The following is an 11,516-nucleotide window of genomic DNA, read 5'->3' as shown; positions in this document are numbered from 1 at the left end:
GGTACGAATAATGGACCCCAGTTGATCTCCATGGACTGCATTTGTTGATTCTGTCAATTGTGAAAACATGCAGAAAATCAAAGCAACTTTGGCAGCAAATAAATATAGCCATGACTAAATCAGATCCATGACTAAAAACGTAATGTGATTCAGTAGGATTATAGTAGGAAATATAGGAAATATCTTCATGATCTTTACTTAATATCCTTATGATTTCTGTCATACAAAAAAAAAAAAACTATTGGCAATTATATGAGGCATAAGACTCCATATTGTGCACCAAGGCCACATATTGTTTCAACCCAGAATAACTCTAAAACAAATGAAACAAAAGAGGAAGAATTTTGCGAGTAATTTCAGACTTTCAGACACTGTAAGCAATCGGTCAGAGTCCTTGAAACGAAAAAAGCCTCTTTGTGGAATAAAGTAAGTGGACTGAGGCATGCATTCAACAGAGATAATGCAGTGTTTACCGCAGCACTCTATAATCCACTTCACAGAAAGCAATTTAAAGCAGCGCTGGTGTGTTCAGACGGACAGCAGCGTGTGCGTCACTCCGGCATACACAGTGTTTGGTCCGTCAGTCGGCTTCACATAGTGACCTGTGCACGTTTATCAGAAAAAGAGGCCAGAGATGCGCTCAAATGAGTGGCATGAAAACCCGCTTCTCTCCTAACGAGACGGCGTGGAAAAATAATGATTCCTCTCAAAGGTCAACACCTCTGACGTCAATCACAAACAATAGGTAGCCACGCGGCGGGAGACATACTGGAGTCCGGGATCTGTGTTTATTTCAGAGCATCACCGAGTGCCTCTATATATAGCGTTTCTGTGCAAAACAGCAGATGTGCGTGTGTGTGTGTGTGTGTTTTGTTTTTTAATCATTACCGTAATGTCTGTTTTCTTCACTGTAAAAAAAAAAATGCTTCTTTTAAAGGGCACCTATGATGAAAATCATTTTTTGGAAGCTGTTTGGACAGAACTGTGTGTAGGTATAGTGAGTCCGCTGTCATATTGGTGTGATATAAACACAATAAGTCTCTCTTTTTTTATTTACTGATGTTAAAATAGGATCCAAATACTTCCAATTTTAGGCCGACCGCAACATGAAGGAGTGCGGTTACCCCGCCCACCGAATTGATTGACAGCCACATATTAACATTATCTCCGTAGTAACACGTATAATCCTATCAACAAGACAAGACGCGCGCAGGATGTGGGTCTAAAAGATCTGTTCAGCTCTCTGTGATCATCAATCATCATCAAATGTGATCAAGAATGAGTTTTACAAGCTGAAAACGTTTTATAACTGCATGTTTGTAATAAAATACAGCAATTTTACCGTCTTTATCACAGCCATGTGTCAGTACAATTATAAAAGACGCTTCAATCATGGTTTGTGGACGTTAAATCAGTTTTATTTTGTACATTAACATTACGGATGTCCATACAGCGGTGGATATTAACCTGTATCCTGTCACATTTGCGTGCAAAAACAGTCCAAAGTTAAACGCACACGCTGTGTGTCTATGTTTGTGTCTGCTGTCTGTCTGTCTGTCTGTGTGTGTGTGTGTGTGTGTGTGTGTGTGTGTGTGTGTGTGTGTGTGTGTGTGTGTGTGTGTCAGTGTGTGTGCCTGAACTTTGTAACGACATTGTGTGTGACTCATCGTTGTAGAAAGGCTTGAATTAACTCCACAACAAATACATCAAATAATCATTGGGAAAGTTCTTACTGTAGTATTTCTCACGTACATTACGTGAGATCTGCTTCCTTCATGTCTGTCACTGTGCTGTTTATCTGACGCAGCCAGGCACACTCTGACAGGCACGTGGGAATGGTGGGCAGGGAGAACCAGCATTAAAAGCACAGGCAGCAAAAACAGCTAGACAGCATTGAGAGCAGAAAATTTCTATATTCTGAAAGGTCTAATAAACACATCTGCTGGGTATTTTGAGCTGAAAATTTACAGGCATTTTATGGAGACACAAAAGACTTGTTTTACAAATAGGAAAGGGAGTCCTGGAATACTCTTCAGTCTGAACTAAAAATGTCTGAGCTCATCCCAATTACATCGTTTCACTCTATCCTTTTTAACAAACAACAACAGTCCATTTCTCAATGTATGTGTTTTTAATGTATTGTAATGTGGTATAGCTGAACAACTAAACTGTATTTTATATATATATATATATATATATATATATATATATATATATATATATATATATATATATATATATATATATATATATATATATATATATATATATATATATATATAATTAATTATTATTTTTTTGCATACGTCGTGTGTTGCGGACCTCTTGGCCAGGTCACCCTTGTAAATGAGATCTTGATCTCAATGGGTTTTTTATCTGGTTAAATAAGAAAAAAAAAAACATAAATCTGAAAAAAGGGGTAAAATAGGTGCCCTTTAAATCATGTTTTCTGCTGCAACATCAGTTAATGAGCATGTGCTTTTAAATTGCTGGAGAACGAGAAATGTTTTTCTAAAATGAGCATTTTCCTCAGTCTCCTTTGTTTATATGCTGTTATTTGACTTTAAAGTCAATAAAAATATCAGAAAATACACAGGGAAAATGCTCAGAAAAAAATGTAAAAATGCTCATTTTAGAGGAAGATTTCTGATGGCATTTGGAGACTGGTTCTTTTGTCTGGTTCTCGAATCCGATTAGCTGATAGCCGTGCGGTATTCTGCAATATCAGCACTTGTACAGCCTCTTCACCCTTGTGTATTAGTCCACCCACATAGAGTGACAGCAGATCAATAAACTCACTACAGTTTTACAAATATTGCAGCTGTTGGACAACATAATGTACTTTTGAAGCTTTTTTTAGTCAGGAATGTAGTTGTTTAGATAGCAACTTTGCAGTTTATTTAGAAGGACAGTGCCTATTTTAAATATTAATAATTTCTGAAATTCAGCATGTCGGCATCCATCAGCCTGTCATACTGAACAGAGCAAAAACGGTTGACATTGTCCATGCACAAGATGGCGACAGAGACCGCATAATAAGCCCTTAAAGATGAAAAACTCCATCGTAATTTCAAACTACACCGTATCAAATCATTAAAAAACAGGTAAGTGACAGGCTAAGTCGATCTCTCTCTTTTGTATGTTGTAGTGCAGCATCTATACCATAGTAAATGTAGTGTATTGAGTGTGAGATGGACTCGCATATCAGGAATGTATGTATTTTGTGTTGGCAACTCTTTGTATAACCCTTAGCTACTTTTGGTTGGCCATCTGTTTGTTTATAATAAGTCTCCTGTTTTCGTTACTGCAGACTAGTTCAGCAAACTAAAAGAAAGAAGAAATGCGTGCATGTGTTCAGTGTTTTTCCTTATCGCAAACACCAGCAGTTCGATATGGCTGTATATCATCACTGGTCGGACACGAAGGCACTCAGCCTCAAGCCAACGCATGCCTCCCACCAGAGCCGATTTACAGCCACATCGCACTGCTGCTCATGTGATATTGTTCATATATAAAATGTATTTTTTTTTTTTTTGTATAATTTGGTACAGATGCACTCCCCTACAAAATCATCCAAATGGAGTCATTTTGTGAAACTATTTTCATATCACAATATATTTCACAGAAAAACCCAATAATGCTTTTTTTTTTTTCGAACATCATGCAGCCCTAAAGTGTAAAATATTCAAATAAAGGTGTTTTTTGTCTATCAAACACATTTTTAAATAGGTTAAACAATGAATAAACATGATTGTTAGATTATTCAGTGTCTAAGAGGATATTCGAGACTGATCCACACTTATATTGAGTTTCCTGTACTCAAAAACTTAAGTTATTCCAACCATATAATGCAGATAAAACATTTCACTTCAACAGGTGAGCATTTACATTTCTATACGTTTTCTGTTTAATTGGGCTCTTTTATTTCATTGCGGGACTCGTATGGAACTCTAACCTCAATGTGGGCTGAATTTATGCTGATTTATGCAGCTTTCAAAATGTACGTTGCAAATGTGAGCAGAATGAACACCTCTTAATGTGACCAATTAACATAAAAGCAACTAATTAGCATTAAAATACAGCCAAATGTGCAGAACGCATGCTGCTGCTGCATCCCACAATGCAATGCACTCAATTTGACCTTTTTTTACAGACAGTCTGAAATATTAAGTAATTAAGGGGGGAAAGCGGCCTTGCAGTGTTTAACCAAAGTATTATGGATATGCAGATTAAACTGAAAATAAAAAGTATGTTGCATTTAGGGCTCAGTGGTTAGGAGCACTGTCTGCCGCTTCACAGCAAGAAGGTTCTGGTTCGAGTCCCGGCTGGGCCAGTTGGCATTTCTGTGTGATTTCTGTGATTACAGATTTTATTAATGAAGGTAATGCAATGATACCGTTTACATAAACGCAGACGGGTCATGGCTTCAGCGCCAAACGAGTGCTTTAAATTACATTTTATTCTCCTTATTTTTGTCCGTTTTATTTCAAATAATATAAAAGGTTTAAAGTTTCAGGTAAAGACGGCCCACACATGCAAGCTATGCTACGGTTAGACTATTCTATAACCGGTAAATACATATAGTGAAATCAGCATAACCAAGTCATCACGCTTCATTACCCAACCAACATCTGTGTTAGGAAAATGTTACAATCTTATGTCATTTAAAAAATTTTTTACTTGGTTACATTAAGGCATTAAATTAAAGGCACATTAAGGCACAAAAAAACTAAGATAAAGATACCTAAATTCACAGTTTTTACCATGAAAACTGGTAAAATTTTGGCAGGGATAACAACTCAATAGGCTATATAACTGTTTTTTCCTAATTTTAAAAGGTAAATATAAAGACTTATGTTAGGCTATCATAAGTGAGGTTTTTTTTGTGATTTGTCCGGTTAGCATTTGTAAAAACACCATCCTAAACCATTAGGCTAATAGGCCTACTCGTCATTTTTATTTATTTATTTAGCCTATTTAATAACGGTTTTCAGGTTTTCATTTTTTTTAGGGCCATGAGCTAACAGTCAAAACAAAAATCGATCTGCTAACTGTATTTTAGCTGTTAATATAGGCCTACAGTATATTTTCTGGTGTTTAAATTTGCATGAGCAAATATAAGCATAGCCTAAATTAGCCTACCTGCAGCGCATGTGAGGGGTGGATCCATGGCAAATCCACTAACTCACGCACTATATACCCATTTCATTTATAACACTGTAAACTTGACTTCGCAAGTCGATCATCTTTAAACTCAAAAGGTATTTTTTTAAGTGTCCTAACTTGAGACTGCTGCTGCATAATGGGATGTTTCTTTACACACCTGTAAAAATAAGGTTTAGCGATTTGAAAACGAATGCAGAAATTCAGAAGGGGTCTGCGTTTTATCAATTTGAACTATTTTAATAATAATGAATATAAGTTAATATATTAATAATAGTGTAGACTACTGTGGGACTGTGCAGTGAACTAAACATTTTTATTAGGCTACAAATCCCCTAACTGAAAAACTAATGACTGGCAGTTGCGTTTCTGCTAAAATTAATTTAACGGCTAATTTCTCCTGCGTTTTTTTCCTTTAGAGCTCAAGAGAGTTGTATTTAAAGAATTAGTTCACCAAAACATGAAATTAATTAGGCTCCTCGTCTTCATGTCATCCACTAGTCCAGTTTTCTCCCGTGTGAGTTTAGAGTGCCCTTCCACTGCCGTGTGCGCGTTTTAAAGGCTATACCCAGGGCCAGACAGAATCTGCGGATGTTTTTTGCTATTTTTGCGGAGAATTTGGGTAAAAATCTGTGGATTTCTGCTGAATTATTTTGGGAGTATTATAACTAAAACCTTAATGTTTAAAATAAAAAATAATATATTATATTATATTATTATTATTATAATAATATATATAACTTTTATTTAATGTTTAAAATGCAAATCCAATTAGATTCGCTTTATTTGGTAAACAAAGCAAGTCTCTCATATAACATCTCTACTAAAAGACAGAAAATGTTACTTTACACATTGCATTGTACATAAATCAGATGAACAATTTTATATTAGTCAATTACAGTAATTAATTTAAAAACTGAATAAATATAGATTTACACACATTTACTCAAGTAAATAAACAGAATTAATGATGGGCTAAAAATCTGCGGAATTCTGCGCGCGCAGATTCCATGTGGGCCTAGATATAGCCTATAAACGGGTGCACCCTGACCTGACGCAGGGACCAGATCTCTGGACTATAGGCCTAGCTTTAATTTCACAATATTCAGAACTTAATTGCTATTGCAAATTATAAAATATAAATGGTTGAAGGTTGGAATGGCAGGAGTGTTATTAATGACAGAAATATTTTTAAGTTTTGTGTCAACTGATCCTTTATGAAAAGTGGCGGGGGCAAATTCTTTCTGAGGGGGCAATGCCCCATTTTGCCACCCCTGTAACGCCAGGCCTGGTTTCCCAGTACTGAAAATAATGATTTTTTTTTTTTTAAGTTTTATGTTTATTTTATGTCCACATTTTAATTTTAAACCTGGAAGATTTTAATAAACAGGATTGCGTTTAAAGCAGAGAAAATTAACTGATTACGAAGGGTTTTGCCAAATCTTAACCCAGCAGATGTGTGTCAGAATATTGTTAAATGAATATAAATGTATTGACCAATTGTTATTTTTAATGTTCAAAATGGCCGTGTTTTCATTTTGAATCAGGAAGAAATGTGATCATTAGTTTACAGAAGTACTCAAACAGATGACAATTCGTTATTAATTATATTAATAAATCAAGAGTGAATTGACTTAATATTAACTGAAAATTCAATGTATTTATATATTTATATATATTTCTTATGGATTTTAGTTTACAATAATAACAGCCCTGTTTCAGGCACACAATTTGTTGATCACTGACGCCACAGTGCTTAATACTAACCGTGCACAACCTCTATTTAAGTGCACAGTCAAGAACTCCATTTGGTATCACTAGATGTGAAAGTGCTGCCACCTAGTGTGAACACACTGAACATGCAGAGGAGAAAACACGTCTGACTGACTTCTGTTAGAGAATTTGAAGGGATAGTTCACCCAAAAATGAACTCCAAACAGAAATACCAAATGACCCAGCCAAGACTCGAACTAGCAATCTTGCTGTGAGGCAAGCCACCGTGTCACCCCCAGTATTTGTTCATGTTAGTTAATGAAAATACAGCCACTCAATCAAGTCAAAACATCCGTTCTGCAGTTAAGATAATCTGGAAAAAAGATTTGGGAAGCAGATTTGAACACATAGAACTGAGGAAAAGATAGCTGGGAATTTAAAATGAATGTCTAGAGATGTTAGAACAGGTATTATACAGTTTAAAAGTGTACATAGATTTTACTGGACTTGTAAGAGACTGTTTAGAGAAGGGGTTTTCAAACTGTGGTTCACGACACACTAGTGGGTGGCACAGTGAGGAAAGGTGGGTCGCGCAAAGTCACTTAATCCAGTATGATAATGAGCAAACGACTCTTTAGAGACGATTCTGTTTTTCAAATGAATCATTTAAGTTAAAACACATGAGCTGAAACAGCATTCACTGAATGACTGAGTCCGATTCATTCGTGTTGAACCGTCACGTGTCTACGTCAGTAACATCCAGCATTCATGACAGCAGCCGCAAAGCATTTTATAAAACAGTTGACAACAAAATATTCTGCATATGCCAACAAAGGTCAATCATATTTTTTTCTAAAAAAAGAAGAGTATCTTCGTCAACGACGAATGCTAACAGGTAAAGCCGGCATCCCACACAAAGCACTTAGAGCCTCATTTTTAGCTGCATATCGAATCGCAGAATGAAAAAAGCCGCACACCATACAAGAGGAGCTTCTGCTGCCGGCCTGCATAGGTATCGTTGAGGAAATGCTCAGTAAAGATGCTGCAATAAAGACAGCTACAGTTTCACTTTCTGATAATACTGTACAATAGCGTACTGAAGAAATCTGATATACGCGATCAAACAAGTGAGAAAATCCACAATAGTGCTGTATTTGCTGAACAACTTGACAAAAGCACAGATGTTGCAAAAGGTGCACAGTTGCTGGCTTATTTCAAGTACATTGACTCCACTGACAATGTTGAGGATTTTTTTTATTTTGCGAAGAACTGAAAGAACAGGAGCGACAGGAGCCGATATTTTTGACTTCTTGAATGGACACAGTACATAACAGCCAAGGTCTTCCAGTAGGAGTACTAAGTACTAACTCAGTACTCAGTTATTCCTCTTACAATTTTAGCATCTTAACACGACTGTGTTTCTCATAAGACCTTTAGTATTGCAATCAACTTTAAATTTCATTCTTATAAAGCAAAATAATAACTGCTCAGTAAATAAGCTTTTGTTTCATATTAAAATATTATGGTGGGTCCTGAGATTGACTTACTTGCCCTAGGTGTGTCCCGGAATGAAAAAGTTTGGGAACCCCTGCTTTAGAGCATAATCCAGAATGCTGGCGATGTCAAGAAGAACCAAGTGACCCATTTCATGTATTATGACGGTGCCCAGAAGTCCAATATTTTTGGAGAGAGAAGCATGTAAATGACCTTGTAAAGATATTGCAGGCCCGGTATGACTTTTGCCCAACCTTTTTTTTTTTCTAAATATTTTTTGAGGTTTTCACCTTTATTGGAAAGGACAGTAGAGAGAATTGACAGGAAAGCATGGGGAGCAGGGAGAGGGGACAAGTCGGCATAGGACCACGAGGTGGGAATTGAACTCAGGTCGCCGTGAGCACTGGAGTGCGTGTATCGACGCACTAACCACTACATCACTGCCGCCGACGACTTTTGCCCAACCTTATACATACTTGGTGAACCCTGTCCCTTAAGTCACATGAATAAATCTGAATCACAGTGGATACAGAGCTGTATCACGCTAAGCAACCTTTTAAAAAAAAAATTATGTGTTATGGTTGGGCAGCACGGTGGCTCAGTAGTTAGCACTGTTGCCTCGCAGCAAAAAGGCTGCCGATTCGAGTCCCAGCTGGGTCAGTTGGCAGTTTCAGTGTGGAGTTTCATGTTTTCCCCATGTTGGCGAGTGTTTCCTCCGAGTGCTCCGGTATCCCTCACAGTCCAAACACATGCGCTATAGGTGAATTGGGTAGACAAAATTGGCTGTAGTGTATGAGTGTGTGTGAATGTGAGAGTGTATGGGCGTTTCCCAGTACTGGGTTGCAGCTACAAGGGCATCCGCTGCGTAAAACATATGCTGCAATAGTTGATTCATTCCGCTGTGGTGACCTTAGAAATAGAGACTAAGCTCAAGAAAAATAAATGAATGGAGTGTTTTGGTTTGGTTTATTTACTCAATTAATATATGTCGTTATTTACTTCTTGTATTTATTGCAGTTTTTTAATACTTTAAAATGTTAAAGCTCTGTATTTGATATTCATCTGCATAATTTACAAAAAAGAAAATCTATAAAAAGTTAAAATCATTAAAATAAAATGCAGTCATTCATTGTTAGTTCATTTGAGCTCATGGTGGATGAATGGACATGTGACAATGTGAATAATGCCTTAATAAATGATTAATAACTGCTCCACAAGTACTGTTCATACTCGGTTCATGTTAGTAAACACCAACTAAAACCTTATTGGAAGTGTGATCAGCAAAAAATACAGAATTTTACAGGAGGGCGAATCATTTTGACGTCAACTCTAAACCACACACTCACCGTATTTATCTCGGAGTCCGACCGTGCATCGAAACACTCCACCAAAGGCCACGTCCTCCCCAAAGATCACTAAAAGAGAAGACAAGCTGATGTTAGAGCGGCTGAAGCACAGGAGCATCAGTTGATGAAGAGGCAGATATCTGCTCATACCTGCGGTCGGGTCAATGGACAGAGTGTTGTCCAAGGCACTGGTCACAGACTGGAACAAATTCATCTTCTGTGTAGGGCCTGCCAGTCAAACACACAGCAGAGGAAAATATTTAACAGCATTTCTCCCAGGGATGGGTTGCAGCTGGAAGGGCATCCGCTGCGTAAAACGTGCTGGTTAAGTTGGCGGTTCACTCCGCTGTGGTGACTTCGGATTAATAAAGGGACTAAGCCGAAAAGAAAATGAATGAATGAATGAATTAATTAATTAATTCATTCATTCATATTAGCAGCCAATGACTGTCAAATATATACTTGCATGCGATCTCAGTCCCAGTATTCAAAGTACTATAGTAAACAATATAGGAAGTGTGTCACTGGTCGGATTTCGGAATATAAAACCAACTTTACCTCAATCCAAACCTTTGAGTTACTCTGAAAAATGTTAGAAACCTGTAACCATTGACTTTCATAGTAGAAAACACAAATAATCTGGAGGTCAACGGTTACAGGTTGTCAGCATTTCTCAAAACATCTTCTTTTGTGTTTAACCGAGACTCAAACAGGTTTGTGCCAAGTAAATATTGAGGTAAAGTTGGCTTTACATTCACACATTCATTCAGTGACACTCTGTATTGTTTACCATGGTACTTCTGGTACTAACATGATCATTGGCTACAAATATGATTTCCCCATTCAGAATTTGCAAATAATACTAGCATGAAATTATATTATCAAGGAGAAACGGGCAAACTTTACCCCAATGTAGATATTACAAAAACCTTGGAGGTCAATGGTTACAGGTTTTCAGCCTCTCTCAAAATATCTTCTTGTGTTCAACAGAAAGAAAGACACCCAAAGAGTTTTGCTCCAAGTGAGGAGTAAATTATAACTACAAAGTTGGTTTTACAGTGACACAGTCTATATTATTTACCATGGTACTTTTGGTACTATCATGGTCATTGGCTACAGATATGATTTCCCAAGACAGAATTTGCAAATAAGACTTTTCTGTAATTATGTCATCAAGGGTAAAGTGCTAATGTGCAAATATAAAACCAACTTTACCCCAATGTAGATATTACAAAAACCTTGGAGGTCAATGGTTACAGGTTTTCTCAAGTTTTCTCAGCATTTCTCAAATTATCTTCCTTTGTGTTCAACAGAAGAAAGAAACATACAGAGGTTGGCGACAAGTAAGTGAAAAGTGAAATATGACAGAATTTTCAACTGTGGGTGAACTATCTCTTTAAGTTTAACATTACTGCAAAAACACAACACTTTAGGGTTAACTATTAACTCTAGCCAGTCTTAAATATCAACCATAATTCAATAATAACGAGAGATATAAAGCTGAATGTCATTACCTCATGTCATTAACACATTGAGTCTCACTGTAAAGTGTAAACAAGGGCATTTACCGTACTGAGTGGGCACCGGGTCGGGCTGGTAGGTGAAGTGCGCTGCATGTCTCCTCTGCGCCCGCGGCTGGGCTTTGCAGTCCGGCGACCGGTTAAGCAAAGTTAAGCTCAAACTGCCGTGCACACCACCTGTAAACCCCGTAAATTGAGACTTCACGCACGAACTTCTCAAGAATAGCCGCGTCGCCGCCATTGCGCTGGAAACCGTGCAGGAAAAGCGCGCTGACGTCAC

The 11,516-nt window shown here is 37.3% G+C and overlaps 1 protein-coding gene across 1 annotated transcript in view; it reads right to left on the bottom strand.

Annotated features, from left to right (window-relative positions):
• bckdhb (branched chain keto acid dehydrogenase E1 subunit beta) overlaps positions 1-11,516 on the bottom strand; it is a 106,290-nt gene extending 94,774 nt beyond the window's left edge. Inside the window, exons 1-3 of the mRNA XM_056476038.1 lie at positions 11,285-11,516; positions 9,867-9,944; positions 9,717-9,785 (exon numbers count right to left, since the gene is read on the bottom strand). Coding sequence (XP_056332013.1) covers positions 9,717-9,785; positions 9,867-9,944; positions 11,285-11,477 — 340 coding nt within the window. The 5' untranslated portion in view covers positions 11,478-11,516. The remainder of the gene's footprint in view (positions 1-9,716; positions 9,786-9,866; positions 9,945-11,284) is intronic.

Source organism: Danio aesculapii, chromosome 16, assembly GCF_903798145.1.
Source record: "Danio aesculapii chromosome 16, fDanAes4.1, whole genome shotgun sequence".
In the NCBI taxonomy this organism is placed as follows: domain Eukaryota; kingdom Metazoa; phylum Chordata; class Actinopteri; order Cypriniformes; family Danionidae; genus Danio; species Danio aesculapii.
Note: the sequence above shows the minus strand (reverse complement) of the source record. Positions and strands in the feature narration are given on the sequence as shown.